Genomic DNA, 21,719 nt, shown 5'->3' with positions numbered 1-21,719 from the left:
AGAACATCTTTCTTGCTTGCTAATTGCCACAACAATTTACCAATAGAAGCTATATTCCACAGTCAGGGGCGAATCTATGGCCACCCGAACACTTTCGGCAAAAAATTAAACCGTATATATAAGGTATTGGGACTTTTGTGGAATTTTATGTACGCATATAACATTTTCTTGAATACCTTTACCAATGAACACAAGAAAAGAAAAAATTAAACCGTTTATATAGTGGGTACATCTAAATATCACTTTGAGGTTCCAAGTTCAAATCCCATGCACTACATTCGTATTTTTCGAACCCCTTAACGAAACTTCTAGATCCGCTACTGTCGACAGTTGACTGCCTTTTATATTAAGTCATCCATATTTCTTTGACACACACCTTATCCCATACTACTAGTGATGTTTTCCTCTTATCCTCTGTGATACGATGCAGATCCCAGGAACTATGAATTGAGAATAATACTGAAATAATAATCTGAAGCCTCCCTGCGTAAGGCAATTGTTTAGAGTAAAATGTGGTAATTCTACTAGTAATTTTCTCCCGAGGTGGTGGCACTCCATTTTGCTCCACTTCTTAGAGGAAAGTGGTAGTCCAATAGGGAATGTGCCCAAGGTGAACCTGTCCTCTACATTAGGTGTTCCTTTGTTTGCTCACCCCTGCCACAAAGATACTTGACTTGTTCATGTTTGCAACTAAACCAGTGACAGTGCTGAAGTGTTGCAATGCTTCCATGACTCTAGATATTGATTGAATGTTCCCTTTACAGAAAATCATTAAGTCATCTGCAAGTATCAGATGAGTTAATCTGACCAGTTTGCACATAGGATGATAGTGAAAATCAGGCAAGTCACTCATGCACTTCAGGGTCCATGACAAATACTCCATAATCACAACAAAAATGAGTCGAGACATGGGGTCACCCTATCTTAATCCCCTATTTCCTAGGATTTAGTGTTCAATCACAATTTTTCAAGATTCTTGTAGAGATGTCCATTTTATACTGCTGTATTTGCAAAGAGTTCAACTGCAGCTGAGTTTGTGACAAATGATCTCTAGGCTTTCAAAATTTGTACACGGTTATAGCTGGAGAGGGATTAGTTTTTCCTTTTAATCAGAGAAATTACTTAATGAGAGCGAGACCCGTAATAAACCTCCTTCCTCCGAAAATCATAGAATTATCATTTTGGGAATCCATATATATATATATATATATATAAAATTTTCATTACCGATGAGTAAAACTTCTTGTCTGACGACCTATTCAAATCCCCACAGTACATTCTCATTTAGTGACGATGATCTTAAAGTTTAACCAAATTTCTTGCTTGCAAAATTAAATATAATACGTATTCCTAAATCTTGGAATATAGTAGCTCATAGATTAGCTAGTTTTTTTTTTTTATTATATATATATATATTTCTCTTGCACAGTTTTTTTTATTTATATATATATATATATTTCTCTTGCACTCTTAGAGAATATTTTTCCGAGTTGCATTATAAATAGTAAATGCTAATGTAGCATATCGGCAAGCACTCAGCTAGACAAACAATTATTCCTGAATTCCAAACATGATTAGGTTACTTAATGAGAGTGTGACCCGTAATAAACCTCCTTCCTCCGAAAGTCATATAATTATCATTTTGGGAATCCATTTACAACAAAATTAAACAAAAGGATATCAGCAAGTTTGCGTTGGCTTACTGTTTCTTTTTCATTTTGAAGTGAGCCAACTCTTATCATTTCTGTAATATTCTTTAAAGTACAATGAGCCCACCAGAAAATCCCAAAAACTCCAAAAGGCAACTCAGTATTCAAACCTTCTGAATTAATTTGTTCTGTCCAACAGAAATCCTTTCCTTTGCAGGAGGTGATATTGCTTATATCATGGGAGCGCCAGGTTTATACTTATATCACAAGAGCTTGAGGTACTTGATGACAGAAAAAAGGTTAAACCAGCACGGGTATTTCTCACCAGCCCTGTAGTGTTTTTTTTTCTTTTTTCTTTTTTGGGAGGGGGTTGGCTTCTTGAAATTCTTAGTAAAAATGGTAGGCTCTGGCCACCTTTGTAATATAGTTTAGAAATAGCCGAGTTTCAGTCACCAACTTTTTTACCCTTGTTTATTTGAGTGTAAACACAGGAAGCTTTTCTGTTCTCTCATCTCTTCCTCTTCCTCAGGACCTCACGCGAGTCATCCAAATTCCAGGCTCTCAATCACTGTGAAACTCAACCCCGAATCCTTAACTCTTGTCTCCATTGTTGTGTTCTCTCTTTAAGTTTTGCCGCTTCTTTGTGTTGAACATGTGTTTGATGATATTGTGTTTGATGATATTCAACGGTATGGATTTTGAACTTTCTGTCGTGATTTTTCTTGCCCCATTAAAGTCTCTGTTTACCAGCAGTGGTTTTAAAAGGTTGGCAAAACAAAATCAATTTTACAATGTCATAAACGCATTGAAAAGTTGAAAATGCAGGCTTAAAAGTCTGAAAATGACAAGCAGAATCAGAAGTTCGAGAAGAAAAGTCTATCCTTGTCTACTATTGTGAACTTAAACCTCGAAACTCCTACATGTGAAACTCTAGAAAACCTTAGTCTCAGTTGTAGAACCACGAACCAAGAGGCGGAGTCAGGATTTTGACTTTATGTATTCTGAATTTTAGAACGACGACTTCCAAGTGTTAATAACTGGATTCTAAACTAAATATTTGTACATATTTAATGAATTTCATAGCAACGCATGAGCAAAAGTTACCGGATTAGACCAAACTCATTTCGGTCTTCTAGCTCCGCCCTTGCACGAGCCATGAAACTCAAGGATTACGGTTGTAGTACCACTAACTGTGTTCTTGAGTTTCAATTGCAGAACCACTACTAAATTAATTCAGTTGTAGAACCAGAGACTATAAGACTCAGTTGTCACTACACCAGTGCTCATATGTTGGAAATCTCAATACGTGTGACTTCATGCTCTTCAAACACAAGCATTAAAGGCAAGATGATATCCAGCACCCTGCTGTATTGATACCGTTATGGATATGCAGTCCATAAATATATATGATGGATAACACTAATCGGAGTGGATCAGTAAAAGTGTTAACGGAGGATCTCCTCAGAAAAATATGCAAAGTTTCCATTTTTTATCGAATTCCATCTAGTAAGCCTCGAGATCTTACAGATGTTTTTGAGAATCGTCAGTAACCAAACTTATAAAGGCAGTGGAGGATAAATCAAAAATAAAAAAATTAAATATAATTTGCTTTGGAAGAAATTTGCATATATAGATGTATGTAGTAAGCAAGTGCAAACTTGAAAAAATTGCACCTCAAAATAACCAGTAAATATGTTTTGCTTAACTTGTCCATGAACAAAATGTTATTTTCTCCAGTGCGAAAAACATAGCTTGCAACAATAGAAGAATACAAGAAATTCATTGGAGATGATCGAAAAGTCGCTTCCAGAGAAACATCAGTAAGCACCATCCTTTTCTACTGGACACCCAAAAGAGCTAACTACCAAATCGTCGTCCTATCAAAATCTAAATCTTGATGTTGAAGTAATCATGGTCAAAATGATGCAATCTCACATATCCATCTTCACCACCACTTGCGAAACTGCAAAATCAAATAGGGAGTTCACACGACACCCAAGATGAAAGAATCAATTAACTTGGTCAACACAGAAGCTTAAACATATTCAACCATGGAAATTGATATAAGAGGTAATCAGAAAACACACATTTTAACAAGGAAACAAAAGTTGAAAGATGCATAGCATAGCACACATTTGGGGAATTCCAGAAACTCAAATCACATAGTTCTTAGCGGACATCAGACAAAAGAAAAGATTAGGGCAGCAATAGAAGACATAATTGCTGGACCATGACATGAGAAGTCATTTCAGCTGCCACAAGATCTAGGTTGCAACTACAAGTGAGGCAGTTCAAAGGAGCTATGCTTTAGTATATTTTATTGTTCTTTTCATTCAAATTGGTTTTGTCCTAGTCAGAAGAACATCACAAGTTGCTCGGGGAATCGAATTTCAAGGTTAAAAGGTAAAAATAGTTGCCTTAATTTTCTATCTGAGTTATCCTAAGATAAATCCACCTTTTTCTTAAACGGGAACCTTTTTGTTCATTAATCATTACTTTTTGATAATTATGCGACTAAAAAGAACTGATTAGGAACCACTATCACTCTTATTAAACTTAATTGTTAAAAAAGCACATCTTCATCTTTCTCAGATGGAGTTAGCAGTAGTACTACAAAAAGAGACAAGAAGACAAGAAAAATTGAGTTTTATGATCAGTTACCTTTTCCCATCAGGATTGAAAGCCAAAGCATTAATTGGTCCAAAATGCCCTTTAACGCCTCCGATTTCTTCAGTAAGAATCTGATGCATATCCAGACACAAATTACAAACACTCCGAAATGTTATGAAACCAAATCAGACTTATTTTGTCTCCTCTTTCCCTTTATCAGGGTGGGGGAGATAATTCCTAACACCAAAATATCTCTGGTTACCTTGTCATAGAATTTGGCCTCAAACTTTCCAGCACGATGATCAGTAGTGGTGACAGCTGAAGCATCCTGACCACCTCCCAAAACCACCTATAGGCCATGAGCAGCATAGATTAGAAAGACATTTGAAGAATTACAGAGCTCCTCGGAGCAACTGTTGCTTGCGCAAACATGATACCGAATTTTTAGACTAGCAAAAGCAAACCCATGTAAACATCTCCATTTTTTTTTTTTTTGGTTATTTTCTTAAACAGTAATAAGACATCTCCTCTGTAGTCCTTACAGCAAAAACATCTCCTCTTTTGTTTCATCAGTAAAACATGCGCCATGATGCATGGAATGTTACTGAAAGTTCACACAGCAAAGTGAGTAGGGGAATAAATAATCAAATTCTGGTTCCAGTGAACTTTTAAGTTTCTTTATCCTGCGAATGATTAAAAATCTCTTGCAGTATAAATGGTTTAATCAGTTTCTTGTAATAGTGGACTTGTAACTCTCCATCAAAAAAAAAAACTTTTTGAGATTAAAAGACCTCATTTAAGATAGATGACTGTGAACACTGATAATTAACACAAAGGGTGCTGCAAGTGAGAGACATTATCTTCAAGGAGCAAAGGGTAACTGCATGAATATTTGAACATTTTAACTCATTCCACAGAAAAAGAACGCTACATAGAGATAACAGATATTTTGCTACATAGAGACGACAGATATTTATCGCAGCAGAACCATTCGATTTATTAGTTAAGGAGTGTGTCAATACATACATGATTAAGAAGCGGTGACATAGCAACAGCATTCACTGGTCGTTCAGTTGTATAGTTCTTGATAAGTGTCAAAGTTCTGATGTCCCAGAGCTGGAAAATCAACAGAGATTAGAAGAAAAAAAGAGGAAATATAAAAACAAAAAAAAAACAAAAAAAAAACAAAGTGGATATGGACATGCATAGCAGAAAAATCAGAAATGAAATATTTGTTAGTGAGTTGTGCAAGAACTAAGAATGAAACAATGGTCGTACTTCCAAGGGCTATAAGGAACTACCTTTGCAGATTTATCAAGGGAACCAGTAATGAAGTGCGAACCATCCACTGATTTTTGTAGTGATGTAATACCCTTTTTATGACCGATTTCTGTATCAGACTCCTTCAGTATCTTTCCAGTCTGCAAAGTTTGAAAAACCATCAAAACACTACGCTAGCTTAGAAGAACAGAGAGAACTATCTTAAAACTAAATTAAAATTTAGAAAAACAAAACAAACAACCAAACAGATAGTACGATGTGAATAGTGCAAAAACCAGGCCCACCTGATAAATCACCAAACTGTTCAAAAAAATTAAATAAAGTATCTAGAGTAATAAGCCAAAATATCTATTGAATTTGACAGCACATTTTTCCATGAACCTGAAACACACTAACGTACCTCGACATCCCATATACGTATTACAGCATCTTCACCAGCACTTATAATTGTTTTATTCAGGGGTCCCCACACAGCTCTGTTGATTCTTCCCTGGGGACCCTTTAAGATAAGCACCGAATCACCAATTTCTAAAATAATAAGAAGATGATTTGTTAGTTACTGTGAACGTCAAAATCATGATATGAGAGTCACAAAGTTCAAGTTAAGGAAAGATAAAGTGGGTCAGTTAAAATTTAAAATAAGAGAGCAACCGCCAGGGAAACAGTAGCAAACTTTACAAGGCATATCCCATGGTCTCAAATTCCAAAGCACATCAATGTGTTAGCTGTGACAACTCTGGAGCATATTAGGCTTAACCCTCAACAACAAATATACCTTAAAGCTATGCACCTTTACATCTTTCTGTATTAATCAAATAGAAAGGAAAACCCTGGTGTTCCATTCACTTGCTCATAAACCCTACATGGTTTTATGGTAGTCATCTTTGCTTTTGATAACTTAGTCTACAGGTCAATTTTTTCCAATTCTCTAAGTTCTGGTTTACACGGCATAAAGGAAAATGTGTAACTAATTAGATAATTATTAATGATAAATGAATTTAAAAGAAACAAGAGGAAGTATACAACGACTAGAACAATTTTTTCATTAGAAAATGAACTTAAAGAGGGTGAAGGAGAAATAGAAGTCATCCGCTTTGCCCGCAGACACAATAACCAAGTTCCATATCTCTAAAGAATTATCTATTAATTAGCACTAGTAACTCTAGAGCTATAAGGACATGTGATTGTAATACTAATAGGTCTGGTATCTTTTAAGCTGCTTTGTTTGAAGTATGGGAAGCTCTGTTCTGTCAGCTTCCAACACGCATAAATAAATTCGCTTCACATACCCAAAGGCATCATGCTCCAAAACCAACATATAGTTTCTAAGGGCGCTAAGTGGCCAGTGGTAGAGGAACTCCAGTAGTGAATGAACGTGGTTTTGCTCCACTATCATGTGTACTTATCATAGAGAATAAATGATTTTTGGGTTTCTGCACGGATTTTGGTTTTGGCAAGTGTCTGGATAACAAAGATGCCAACATGGAAGTTGGGTTTTGCTATAACTGATGGCAGAATCAGTACCATGAGGGAACCTTAGGTAGGTTAAGTCTCCATTCTGTTTTCAGTATGGGAAGAGGGGCCAGTGCAGATGCATAATAAAACCGGGTGGCCTGAGTTGGCAAGTCGGAGAGCAATGGAACAGCCCATTAATTCAACATATTTTAACAATTACTCATATGCTGATATTTATAATGACAAGTTTCTTCAATGATAATAGCCACCATAGACACACCAGAAACAATCTCGACAACCAAAAAATCAGTACAAAAGGACAAAACAGACAAACATCTGATAAATGATGTCAATCATGTCAAAACATGATAAAACTAAATAAGAATACAGCAAAATCGCTATAGTTCATTGGTGACTTGAGAAATTTATTCAAGATATATCTAAGTCATTTAGAAACCAACTACCATGCTTATATGGTCGTAATCAAATAGAAATGCATCTGTTTAGCTTTGAATGAAGGTCAAAAAAGAGTCCACAGTTCGCATCTCTGAAAAGGAAACACGGTGGGTTTAAGAATAGCTAAGGTAGAGACATGAAGCCTATGCACAAGGAACTTGAAACCTCATAGTAAAAAGGAATCTTACTTGGTGCTTTCACAATAAGTCAATTCATTATTTGCAATTTTAAAGAAAAGAGAAAACAAACAAAACATATACTTCACAAACACAAATATAACCAACAATTACTTGTCACGAAACGAACCAACAATTAAACAAGATAACAACAAAAGATCAACCTTAGAGTTCTAGAAACTTACGGTCACTGGGGTCTCTGCTGATGCGTTTAACATGGATAGCAGATGTGAGTCCCATAAAAGGATCAGTGGTGATCACTGCAAGCTTTTCGCCAACCGAAAAATCAACAGACCTAGCAGGGGAGTCAAAGCCGAATGTGTACAGCTGGGTACCAGTTTGGACGTCCCACAGCATTGCAGTCTGATCAGCACTTCCAGTTATTAGCCTGGACGAATCCCCTATAGAAAATGATCCACAAGTCAATAACCACAGACGATCCATTTTACCATAGTTATAATGAACCTTTTAACTCAGACAAATAAAAACAACAAAACGCACTTCTCTCGTTCTGTGAATTTCAATATTCATTAACCTCTTTTTTTTTTAAAACAAGTTAACAAGCACTGGACCTCTAAGCTCTTGTAAGGCAAAAACGACAAAGAGCCTGTTTGGATGGGCTTATAACTTATGGATCCTAACTTATGGCTTTTGGCTTATTTTTGTTATTTTGGCTTAAAAACACCTTTTTTATCTTACCCAAACACTGCAAAATGCTTAAAAGCTATTTTGACTTAACAGCACTTAAAATAAGCCAACACACTCAAAACCCAAAGAGCTATAACTACTTTACTACTTTCAATTTTCATCAAGTGAAGTGGATAAAATACATAAAGAGAATACCAAGAAATTAGCGAACTTGCATTGATAAAAGTTGAAGAAAAACATAAAGGAGAGAAATAAGAAGATTTGTTGATGAACACTAAATAACTGATATTATTTCCAAAAGTTAAGCCATTGAAGTAACTTGGTTTTGCAGCAAATCAGTAAGAGAAGCCCATGACGATTATTGCATATTAAACTTTATTAGCTAAAAGTGAATTTAACATGTGATAACCAAACTTGGGACCATATCAGTTTCTTTTACAGGCAGGTGACCTATCGAACTAGAGTAGCCCTTAATGCTCTTTGGTTCACCTGATTTAAATAGAACCTACTGATTATCAATGCATGGTTATTAAGCCAAGTATCACTTCATAGGAGTTAATCAACAATTGTCTACGAAATTGATTAATTAATTCGTTTCAGGTGCGGCAGTTTTTCAGACAGCTTTTGTACACCTTATCTAATCCACCAGGCAATAGCAGTAACTGAGATAAAATCTCTAGGTTATTACTTCTAGCATCACACATTCAGCCATACCCTACAGAATTAAATGATGTAAAACTCTCTTTAACCGACAAATCCCCGAGGGCCAGTGGGGCATGATTCTAAATTCGGTAGATGATGAGCCTTCCTTTACCCTTCTCCACTTAAATACCTGTCCTTTTTTCCATGAAGAGTACGAACCCAAGACATCACGCTGTGTGCTCTTACCACACTGGCGTTTTTATTAGGGCACGTGAACCCATGGTCTCTCTGTAAACCTAGGTATTTTATGTAAATATATTCTCTAAAATTGGCAAAATACTCTCACCATTTAGTGCATCCATTGGGGTATAATACCCATTTAATACATTTTTTCCTTCTTTTTTTTTTTTTTTCCGTAGTGCATCCACGTTCTAGAAATCCTAGATTCACCTCTTCTCACCACTAAACAAAAATCCCTTGATTTCTATCATGTATTATTTGAAAAATCGCTCATTTAAATAATCAGTGACACAAGCTTCATTATCCAAAGAAAAATCGGGCCTATACTAAATTATTTTTAGACCCAAAAAGCTACTAATAAACAAAGGGAAACCACAAGCAATTTATCTTATATATCAATAGTAAAAAAGAACATACTGGAAATAAAATCGCGTTCTAAGATTTATTATCTAAAAAATTCGCTAATTTAAATAATAAGAATATAAGCTTGATTATCCAAAGAAAACAGGCCATAAACAAACGAAAGGCAGAAACAATAATTATGTAAAAAAGGACATACTGGAAACGTCGCAGCACCAAACGGCACCGTTATGGCCACGATAAGTGCCGAGGCGTTCGCCGTTATCAGCAAACCAAACGGTAGGGGTATGGTCCTTAGCGCAAGAGAAGAGGAGATCTCCATCTCTATTGTATTTCAAGAAAGTTAAAGGCCTTTCATGGCCCTTCATCAATATTGGCCTCATCTTGATTCCTTTAGATGCCGGAGCACAGTGTTGTTGTTGTTGGCGCAGAGAAGAGAATGAAGAGGATGTTGGGAATAAACTGAAACTAGGTTCAGGGGTTTTGTTTTTGTTTGTTCTCGTTGACCCAATTACACTTGGGCTACGATACCCAGTTACACTTGGGCCAGGATTATATTGGGTAATTTTCTCGACTTCAAATGGGCTAGTCTTTGAATTTTTGTGGGCAATTCTTCTTTTGGGGTGGTCTTTAAATTTTGCGCGCCGTATTTGTAACTCATTTAGTTCGAGGTTTGAATCGCTCGATCCAAAAATTTTAAAAAAATTAGCGAGACGAAGTTAAATTTACGTTATTACCACGCCGATTAATTTTAGTTATGTTTAACCAAAAGTACGGGTAATGGGGCGCACTTTGCCTGTGAGCATATATTTTTTTTTTTTTTTTTACTTTTCAAGGTAAGTTTTTAGTTATGCCTTAACTAAAAGTGTGCCCCATAAGACATAACTAAAAGTATGCCCCTAAGGCGGAACTTTTCCTTAAGGAATAATTAAAGTTATGTCGGCCCGTAAGATATAAGTTCGCACATATAAGGCAAAGTTTATGCATTAAGGAAAAGTTCCGCCTTAGGGGCATACTTTTAGTTATGCCTTAACTAAAAATGCCGCTTTGTAAAGCATAACTAAAAGTATGCCCTTGTTAGGCGGAACGTTTCCGCATGCAAACTCTTTATACGGCAAATTATATGTCTTAAGGAAAAGTTATGCCTTATGGGGCATCTTTTAGTTATGCCTTAACTAAAAGTACGCATTTCATAAGACATAACTAGAAAAGACTTTTTAGTTAAGGCTTAACTAAAAATCTGTTTAAAGAATGCGGGACAAGATACACTTGATAGGGAATAACCAGGGTGATAGGACCATACTGTACGCATAAGTCCGCCCATGACGAGTACGCTGTGCGCGCATAACTTTGGTTATTCGCTGCTGAAATATAATGCTCTGTCCGGTATACACGCGACCCAAACCTTGCCTTCGCGATTTTTTTTTTTTTTTTTAATTTATTGAGGCGGGGTTCTAACCCGTAATCGCAGCGATTCTTCTTGTGCTCTCAAGGTTACAACGTGAAGGGCAAAAATTAATGACTAGCAATATAGGGTAAAATTTAAAGACCACAAATATGTAGGAAAATTTAAAGACCACCCAAAAGAAAGGCGTTCAGCAAAAAAAATGGCTTTTTGTCTTCAAAATCGAATTTATGCCTAGAGGGGCATAAGTTACGCATCATAATATCAACAAGTTATGCCTGCGCACTTAGAGAACTTTTGACCTGCTAGGCATAAGTTTGATTGCGAATTGTCCTTCTTTTAGGGTGGTCTTTAAATTTTGTCCTTCGGCTAAAACCCACGGTTCCGGCTCGAACCCCCACTCAATCAAAATTTTAAAAAAAATTCGCAATGCATAGCTTGAATTTCGCTATGCCCTCCTCATTGTTAGTTATGTTTAACTAAAAAATACGCTCCGGAGAAAACGGCGTACTTTGCCTTGATGCCTTTTTTTTTTTTTTTTTTACTTTTCGAGAACTTTAGTTATGCATTAACTAAAAGTGTACCCCATAAGACATAACTAAAAGTATACCCCATAAGGCGGAACTTTTCCTTAAGGCATAGCTAAAAGTTTGCCTTATAAGGCAAAGTCTATGCCCTAACGAAAAGTTCTTGCCTTATGGGGCATACTTTTGGTTATTCCTTAACTAAAAGTCTGCCCCATAAGGCATAACTAAACTATGCCTTAAGGAAAGTTCGCCTACGGTACAAACTTTTAGTTATCTTGATCTCGGCATAACTTTATTTTTTCTTAAGGATTGTCATGATCAGGATCGACATACGCTTCCCAAGATACGCTTCTCGCTCAAATTACTTTCTTATTTTGTGTTTGAGCGGAGGTTCGAACCCGTAAACCTCAGGTATTCGACCACCTTTCCAAGCAAAGGGCAAAATTTAAAGACCACAAATATGAGAGGCAAAATTTAAAGACCACAAATATGAGGGTTAAAATTTAAAGACCACCCCAAAAGAAGGGCAATCCGCGCAAAAAAATGAGTTTGATTTTGAAGGACAAAAATTAAAGACCAGCCATTTGAAGGAAAACTGTGCAATTACTTCGATTATACTTTCAAATGGGCCATAATGTTTTTTGGTTTATTAAATAAAAGTATATAAACATATTTATACATATATAAAAACTGATCTTACGTTAAAAATTAAACATATTTCTCAAGAATCTTAATGTTACATCTCGTATTCTCGTGCGTTAAGTTGCATCAGGGTTAGTCACGTAAGCTCGAAAAAGGACGATTATGTTTGAAGTTATAAGTGTTTATGTATGGTCAACAAGTGATAAGTAAGTGCCGCGAAGGTCGGAGGTTAAAACGAATTCCGGAAAAAATAAAACAAAATAAGTTTTGCTTAGTTTGGGATGTTGAATAACTTATCAGATCAGTGAGTTGACATATCCAAATATGCAAATAAAGAGATACGAGAGGAACGAATCGCTAAAAGTTAAGTCGGTGAACGATCTTGCAGTTGACTTCGGAGCAACTATATAAAGGGGTTTAACCTCTATTTTCAGCCAAGAAAACAGCCCAAAAATATTTCCCAACAATTCTAGAAAGTTCTCCAACCTTCCTCCATTAAATTTCAACGCAGTTAAGTAAAAATCTCTAGGATTCGGGTTCGGCCCAGCGTGATAGTTACGATTATAATATTGTGTCATGCGGTGAATTTGTGGCTTGGGAGTAAGGCAAGTATTGGAGATATCGCCGGTATTAAGCGGAAGTAAGGTATGAATCTTTCTCTTTTGGTATCATTTAAGGCTTATTTACGGAGATAAATTTATGGAATAATTATGTAGCGAATTTATTTGTGGAGAGTTGGAGAAAATATCATGCGGGAGTATTTGATGGAATATTTTTGTAGTAATGAGGTTGTCGTTGTTGTTTCTTGTTGTTATTGGTTGATTGATTGGTATTGAGAATTCGGGCTAGGCATATAAATAGGGATGTCATCAATTTCTTTGACCTTAAAAGGAATTTATTTAGTGAGACTTAAGATAAGAGTGCGTACAATGAGCCTAACGATAATACGAATGATTTCCTATGTAGATTATGAGATGACGAACGATCCTAAATAAATCGCGCGACGAGGAAGCAAGTTGGAAAACCTGGAGAGTAAGCTCCAAAGGTATGTTAAGGTCATCGTCCTTTCTTTCAAAGGCATGATTCCTATGGTACGATTCATAAATGATTCCATAATATATATATATATTTTTTTTTTTTTTTAAGTTAGAAGTTTATGACTCCAAGGCATGATTCCTTTCCCGATAATCCATAAATGTTTTCCAAAAATGCCGTATTTTCCAAACCGCAGATTTATGATTAAACGTGAGCTCTTACGATAACGAGCCGATGAACATGTTTTTACGATGATAATGATGATGTCAAAGATAAGAATATTTTCTATGATGGTTATGATGATGATGAACTTATGGTTAAAAGTCTCAAGTTACGAGATCAATGATTCTATGAGATTATCGGCTTATTTCATGATTATTTCTATTTTATTCATTGTTGTTGATCTCACCTTATAATAATTGTTCCTTCAAGGTGAGATATAATGATGATTGCTCCACAATATAAATTCTTTACCGACCTTACGTCACTCCGATAGAGTCGTAGCTTTTATTTGGCTCTCGCATGTTTCTATATATATATATGTATGTATTTTACTACACCGAGCCGCGCTATGTCGGCCGGGTACGGCACCTATTGTGCAACCATTGATCGGTTGGTATTACACACCGAGTCCCGAAAGTACGGCTTGCACGCTACACACCGAGTCCCGAAAGGGTGCACGTTACACACCGGTCCCGAAAAGTAGTCGGTACGGTATGATGATGATATTATATATATGTATGTAAGAAAAGGTTTTTTTTTAAAAGTCAGCGCGCATGACATATCCGCCCTACGAGGCATCCGTATGCGTGTGTTATCTCTCTTATTCCATGTTACCTTCCATATCTATATTATGTTGTTGGTTCATGCCTTTACATACTCGCACATTATTCGTACGACGTCCTTCAGACGCGCGTTTCATGCCACGCAGTGTATGTGTGTACGGAGAGAGGATATTAGTAGAAGATGTTCCACCGATTGGCGAGCTCCATTTCTCCCCGAGCGTTGCGAGTCGAGATATCTATGTTATGGTATCTTGATTTATGTTAGAGACTTTGCGTACGTAGTCACGTATATAGCATGTCGGCCTTGTAAGCTCGCTCGTAAGTCGATGTATCATTATGCATTATGTTACAAATTTCATATGATTACAGTTTTTACTTGATTTGAGAAAAGACGAAAAGCATGTTTTTGAAAAGCTTTCATTATGCACTCATTTCATGAGTTAAGAGTCCAAGAAGATTATGAGTATAACGAGACCACGGTTCGCTTTTAAGTAAGGGTCGGGCGCCCATCACGCCTATCAAAAGTTGGGGCGTGACACTTAAAACTAGGCTTCTCAAATTAAACTATATTAACAAAGATATGCCATTTAGGGTACTAAAAAAAAAATCTCAAAAATAACACTAAAACTAAAGTCTAAAAGTATATATATATATATATATATATATATATATATATATATATATATATATATATAGTGTCTATGTTTGTGCTTTTCACGAATACATCTTGCTTTGAAATGCATACATAAAATATAAACTTTTAACAACTTATGTATTCTAAAAATAATTGTTATTATAAAATATGTACGAACTACGAAGTACAATGATCAATTCCGTAAAATAAATAAATATATAATTTCTACGTACATGCATCGCATAATAAAAACAAAAACAATATTAATATTAAAATTGTAATGATAGACATGACTAATATTAACTTAAAATATGTGAATACATCTAAGCAATGAGGCTATGATGTTTATATCCGGCTATCAAAATTATTAACAATTTTACTGTTGAGACGTGTGTTTTAAAATTATTGGCCTCATCGTTGCGTTTACTTCGTGGCGTCTGAGGTTTCTTGTGATGGCTCTTGCCGTAAGAGGGGAGGAGAAGAGACGAGGATGTTGGGGGAATATACTGAGGGGAGTGAAAGAAACTAGGTTATTCGGGGGTTTTGTTTTGTTATTCTCGACCCAGTTAGACTTGGGCCAGGATACCCACTTAGTTTTGGGCCAATATATAACATTTTTCAAACATTTTTTTGCGCGGATTGCCCTTCGTTTGGGGTGGTCTTTAAATTTCTTCCCTCAAATTTGTGGTTTTAAATTTTCGTCTTCATAAGGGTTTTGCCCTTTTTGGAAAGGTGGAAGAATATATGAAGTTCGGGTTCAATCCCCGCTCGCATAAAATAAAAAAATAATTTCGCATTATCGGGGGGGTATGCAATCCAAGATACAATCTTTAAGGAAAGTTAAAGTTATGCGATCCGCATAACTAAACATAACTAAAAAACAGCTCTCCAGACTTTTAGTTAAACACAACTAAAAGTCTCGCCGATCCTGATAACTAAACATAACTAAAAGTCTCATTCTCCAAAGATATTCACAACTTTATTTCTAAGAAAGTATGCCTCGATCGAGCTTGCATTTTAATCTTCTTATGCGATATTGTTCCAACTCTCACATGCTTAATCTCGCCATACAATTAACAACAATTAACATAAGTATGAATTCACAGACAAGCAACCCAAGCGATATGTCCAACTTAACTAACATATAAGTACTAGATTTTTTCGAATCCGAGCTATTAAATTTAAAGTAACCATAAAACTTTGCGTCCATGACAAGGAGTTTGTGGTAATTAAGTTATATCCCAAAGAAATTAACAAATCAATATTCTCCATAGATTTGATCCTCGTATATATTCAAAACCTAACAATAAATTGTTCGAATTAATGAATAGTAGTTAGTATCTCACGTTAATGACAATGGGTTCGTGCCTGTGGGTGTTTAACAATTAACATACGCTATACAATGCAACCCATAATTAGTTTGGAATGACAAATACATATATATGCTTCAAGGCAAATAAGTTGCCCCCACTCCAAGATAAGTCTGGAACAAATTTACGCCGACGGGTGGCATACTTTTAATGGGCAAACTTGTATGCCTTTAAATGTTACTTTTGGGCTATTAAATTCCTTCATGTTGTATTTTTTAAACTAATTTTTTTTTTAAAATTTTTTGTTCGAACCGAACCCACAAACATTTTCAAATGGGAATTCTTTTTGGTTAATTAAAGGGAAAATAACGTGTCCTCACTACTTATTACAACAAGAGGAGGTTGCTTAGATGGTAAGCACCTTCCACCTCCAACCTGAAGGTTATGAGTTCGAGTCACCAAGGGGTCACCAAGGGACCAAAAGCAGGAAGCTCCTCGGGGGAGGGATAATTTTTTTATTTTATTTTAAAAAGGCACAAATATTACTCTTATTGCCAATATTATTAAATAATTACTAACATTACCAATAATTGCCGATCTGGATTGCCTTATTTTAAATGTTTTTTGGCTATTAAGTTTTTTTCTATTTTTTGTGATTTTTGGGGATTTTAGGCTTCCAAGCACTTATTTTTAGGTCAATAAGTACAAAAAATTGGGTATTCCCAACTTATGACTTTTAGCTTTTAGCTTATAAGCTATTTTTAAAAAGCCAATCCAAACACCCTTTATATAAACATATTTATACATATATAAAACTGATCTTATGTTAAAACGTTAACATAATTGTCAAGAATCTTAAAACTAGACTTCTCAAACTAAACTAGAGATATCAAATATAGTAATATAGAGATTATTTTTTGTTGGATGTTTGGTTTGTTCCACTAAAATTGAATATACAAGATATCATTTAACATATGCATTTATATTTTTAAATTAAAATGTAATGAGTGTATAATAATACCTTGAATGCTTGAACTTCATCAATTTCTAAAAAGATGAAGGTTGTTTGTCCTTTTACTACTTTGTCCATGTATAAGTTATAATATGGATTAGTTATTTCATGTTGTTGGTGGTATAAAATAATACACCAATTGGTGTATTTAGTTTATATATTAATTTATACATGATTGCAAATTACAACTAAACATCGGATAACATTACACTAAATTATATACTATGATTATTTTTCTTATACATCATACCAAACGACCCCTACAGTTTGGACAAAAGTTACCCCTCTAGTAAGAAAATCCTAATAACATTTACAGTATACGTATTTTTCCAAAGCTTAGTGTTGTATAGCTCATCACTATATGTCTTTCTCCTCCTCCCGTCAGAACACCTCTATTCTCTCTTCTCTTTAATATTTGTTTTAAACGCAAAATACTCACAATAACTCGATACCTTAAGAGTTTTATCTAAATGATCTGACTTGTATGTTAGCCAAAGTAAAACTCCTTTTTTGTCTATCATTCAGTTGCTTTGCCAGTAAAATCCTAGTACTACCATTTTTTCTCGAAAATTTAATTCCTATTCTCACCAATGGCTTAATGGTTTGGATGTCAAAACACCATAGTTTCTGCAATAGTTATTATTGTAGCCTTGAACTTGAACTATCCCCAAGTTGGATTAGAGGCAGAGCCAAAATTTGAAGATTATGAGTTCAAGATTCTTACTCTTTTATGTTATTTAATTCTAAATTAATAATTTATAGGAGTATATATTAAATGGATTTTTGAGACAAATACAATATTTTGATTAAGGTTACTGAATGTCTAAATTTGTCCGAACTCATGTCTTGATCTCTAGCTCCGTCCTTCGCTTGGATGTAAACTAAGAAAGGAGCCGCAGGATAAATGCACCAGTCGTATTTTTAAAAACGATCAACTTTCCCTTATTACAGAAAAGTTGCAAGTTGCAGCAATGATTATATGTTCACATGGCATGGAACTGATTTAGTCTTGAACAAGTTGCGATGAGAAAGATTAGCTTTAATTTTTTTAAGCTAATTTTTTTAATCTTCTTTTGGATATCATTCTTATGTTGTTTGAGGTTCACACGGGCCTAAAGTTTGAACTGTGGTGTTCGAATTGATATTTAGTTCTTTCAATTCAAACTTTAAGAGATTATCCTGAAGTTCAGCTCTAGTAGTTCAAACTTCAGGACACATTATCCTGAAGTTCGAACTCAAAAGTTCAAACTTCAGGACACAGTGCCTGAGATTCGATGAAAAAAAGTCAAACAGCCTAACCTGAATAATCGTTTCTATCCATAAAAGAATGCTAACCGATCTTTAAGAATGCCATTATATCACTAATAAGTAATAATGTTAACACCCTAAGAATCAGTTTGCAGTAAGTTAGAAAATTGAATACTTTGCTGCCAAAGTACGAGTCTCTAAAGTTCAGGAGTTTGTAACTACTATCCAAGAATAATGGATGACGTGCAGATGGTTGCCAAAACAAATATGTTGTGTATGCATCTGCGAAGTTGAACTTCTTCTATGACTTGGATAAATAACATAAAAACTCTAGGATAAGGCAAAATAACCAGATTAACGACTTTTAAGTTTCAAAACTCATACTGTAATACATATGTGCATTACACATTCTAGTTAGTCTGGCCAATAAAAGTATGTCAGCTTCAACAAAAATCCATATTAGCTGGAGTATAAGACAATGATACTACTTATATAGCTTAGAGAGAGAGTCGATGATATTGCTGGGTCTTTTAGACTCACAGTTACTGCGTACGCGCATGTCAGCACAAGGATCTAACTACAGTTCAGTGATTCTAGCTTTAGATCAGTCCTATCCCTGGTAGATATGAGCCACCATTAGACCATGTGTGTTCCATGTGAAGAAGGGGGCATAGGCATTCGAAGTATGAGTGATTTCAGCAACACATTAGCCATCAAAAGATGGTGGAGGCTGAGAACCTCTAACTCTCTTTGGGCTAATTTTGTCAAAAGTAAATATTACATTATAGCTCATGTGGTTGGTAAGAAGTGGGCCTCAAGGGACTCTCATGCTTGGAAGCATATGCTACAGATTAGAGAGGAAGCTGAAAAACACATGGTTTGGCAGGTGAACTCTGGTTCTTGCTCCTTCTGGTAGGACAATTGGACTTTTAAGGGTCCTCTTGCACACCAAGTCCCTGATTCAGCTAAAAAGCTTCAAGCTTTTAGTCAAACATGTCATCAACCAAGGTAGGTGGGACAGGGAAAAGCTTAGAAGGATTCTGCCTAACCAAATTTGTGATAATATTCAGAAAATTGACATTGGCAATCCATATAACGAAGATCAAATCTTTGGGACGTTACTGAGACTGGTAAATACTTAACAAATCTGTCTGGCAACTAGTAAGGAATAACATTGACATTGAGCATTCCCTTACATGTGAGTGAGAGATGTTGGAAATAGCTATTGAGTCAGTTCCAGCCATAAAGGGTGCTAATTAGCCCGTTAGTCCATTAGATTTTCTCCTCCTAAACCCTACCTATAACGTATAAATACACCATTATGAATGTAGGAAAATAAGGTATTTCCACCATAATATGATGGTTAGGATTAGCCATCCAAAAGAATTGCATGCATCTTCTAGGGATTTTTAAGTCGTGGACAAGGGAAATTCATACGCTTCGTATTTTCGATGACCGGTAACAGGAGTCGTGGTTACTACAGATCCACGTTCACTAAGAAAAACTTGTAATTAAGTCTTCTAAACTATTATTTTCAGTTAAATACTACAATTTGAATGAAAAGAAAAAGAATATCTCATTGAAACTTCCAATAATATGTATATGCTATAATATTTCCACCGTGAAGGAAAGGAATTGAATAATATGTTAGAATAGTGTTTACAATACACAATACCATGCAGATGCTGTTACAATAGACCTATCTTGCCATGCTAGAGTAATGGCTCTTGGATCCCCAATTTCAAAAACCCTAAACCCTCCATTTCCTCCATCAAGCTGTATTGGAGAATTAGAATGACTTCTTATTTTCAGAAGCAACTTTGCTTGCATTATATTCTTACAACTCAATGGAATTCCTAAAAATCCATGGCTTTCCATTCTCCCTTTCCATGTCTCCATCTGTTCATATCTTGATGATGAGTAAATATTACTGTTGCCACCTTTATGATCATAGTTCAACACATTCTTGATCTCTTTCCCAAGATGGTTTTTTTCAATGCTCAATCTTTGTATACTATCAATAGGTAAACAATCATCCAATGAGTCAAACATGGCTGCAAAATAATGCAATGACTCCATGAATCTTGGCAAGAAGTTTTGAGGGCTTTTGCATCCTTCTTGTTCCACTATAGTAACTATAGAAGGGCAAAGATCATGGACTTCTTTCAATGTCTCTGAAATCTTGGAATAAGTGCTCAATGAGTTCAAATGAAAAATCGAATTTACAGCTAATGTTTCGTTCTTCCTTTTTGTTAGGTTACTAAGTTTAGATCCACTTAAAACCCCGTGAAATTCAAAAGATAAATTTCGAAAACCCTTTGTAAAACTAACAAGCCTTGTCTCGGTTTCTCTCAATTCATCGATTGTTTTTCCATAGCCAGTGATCTTGAGGGAGATTCTATTACATGTGGTTGCATTTTCAGATAGAGATTGGATGAGGGAAGGCCATTGGAATCCATAGGATATGTCAAAGTCAATAACATGCAAGAATCCATTGTTATATTCTAGTTCTTTTTCAAAGGCTTCAAGAATGGCTTGGTTAGCTGTGAAATGAGCAAATTGATAAAAAGGAGAGACCTTATAAAATTCAGTGAAAGCCAAGAACTCTTCTTCTTGTGTTGGAGGCTTCATTATCATGTCATAAAATGGCGATTTTCGCGTTAATAGCCTCGCTATTAATCCATCAGCAAAATAGGCAGCAACCCGTTGGACAGAATCTCCAACTAAGGAAACATTTTGGTATAGCTCATGAAGGTTTTCAACAGCTAAATCCATGCTATTTTCATCAATTGATGTGGCAGAAATAAGCAATGAGTGGATTAGGTGAAGGCCTTTTCCATCTTCAACCACACCTTTTTTGTTTACATCAATTTTTAGCATGGCTTCTCTCAACTCCAGAAGACTAAATATTTTTCCTTCACAACTTTCATTCAAATCCCAAGTATTGATGAAAGCCAATTCTCTCCTCTTCCTCTTCTTGATCTTCTTATTAATAATCTTCCTCTCACAATATGATGAATTTTTGACTATAGCAAGTCTAAGACTCAAGAACTCTTCCTCATGATCAACAATATCTCCCATCTTGTGTTATATTGATAAAGAGATAAATTGAGGAAGGTGGAAAATGTAGAGAGTGGTTTTGAGGGAGGACCAAAGGCAGCTTTATATAAGGGGAAAATGTAAGATGGGGATTTAATTATCTCGAAAAATTCTTTCTTGTCATTTTGTGACAAGCGTAGTAGGACAAGGGGGAAGGTATAAAGAGTTTGATTGTGGTATTTGATTAATACGAAGGATTGAAGGGTATCTTTTTGGTTAAAAAAAAAAAAAAAAAAAAAAAAAAAGTGTTCAATGTCAAGATTGTTAGTTTTTTCTTTTCATTTTTTTCTTCTAGTACTTATTCTTTGTGGCTCCTATATGTATTTTTTGTTTTAACTTTTTTCTTTTGGTTTAATTTAATCCTCCACCATTCGAAATGAATTGTCGACTACTACAAATTAGCATGATGCTAACCTATTAGAGAGGGAAATTATTTTTATTAAAAATTCTTCATTTTGTAACTCGAACTCGAATGTTTGATTAAAACGGAAATATTCTATATTCC

At 35.3% G+C, this 21,719-nt stretch overlaps 2 protein-coding genes across 2 annotated transcripts; both read right to left on the bottom strand.

The window, feature by feature from the left end:
* Positions 1–3,329: 3,329 nt before the first annotated feature.
* Positions 3,330–9,932, bottom strand: LOC132034096 (eukaryotic translation initiation factor 3 subunit I-like). Its single transcript, XM_059424334.1, has 8 exons — positions 9,717–9,932; positions 7,813–8,028; positions 5,941–6,068; positions 5,561–5,680; positions 5,286–5,375; positions 4,522–4,608; positions 4,311–4,390; positions 3,330–3,612 (listed from the first exon to the last, which is right to left on the bottom strand). Exons 1-8 carry the CDS (start codon positions 9,898–9,900, stop codon positions 3,537–3,539), a joined length of 981 nt encoding a protein of 326 aa, XP_059280317.1. The 5' UTR covers positions 9,901–9,932; the 3' UTR covers positions 3,330–3,536.
* A 9,763-nt stretch (positions 9,933–19,695) lies between these two features.
* On the bottom strand, positions 19,696–21,352 carry LOC132035537 (GRAS family protein RAM1-like). The gene has a single exon (XM_059425830.1). It carries the CDS (start codon positions 21,194–21,196, stop codon positions 19,775–19,777), a length of 1,422 nt encoding a protein of 473 aa, XP_059281813.1. The 5' UTR covers positions 21,197–21,352; the 3' UTR covers positions 19,696–19,774.
* Positions 21,353–21,719: the final 367 nt, after the last annotated feature.

The sequence above is a fragment of the Lycium ferocissimum genome, chromosome 10, assembly GCF_029784015.1.
Source record: "Lycium ferocissimum isolate CSIRO_LF1 chromosome 10, AGI_CSIRO_Lferr_CH_V1, whole genome shotgun sequence".
Classification (NCBI taxonomy): domain Eukaryota; kingdom Viridiplantae; phylum Streptophyta; class Magnoliopsida; order Solanales; family Solanaceae; genus Lycium; species Lycium ferocissimum.
The sequence above is the reverse complement of the archived record's forward strand: the minus strand, read 5'-3'. Positions and strand labels throughout refer to the sequence as shown.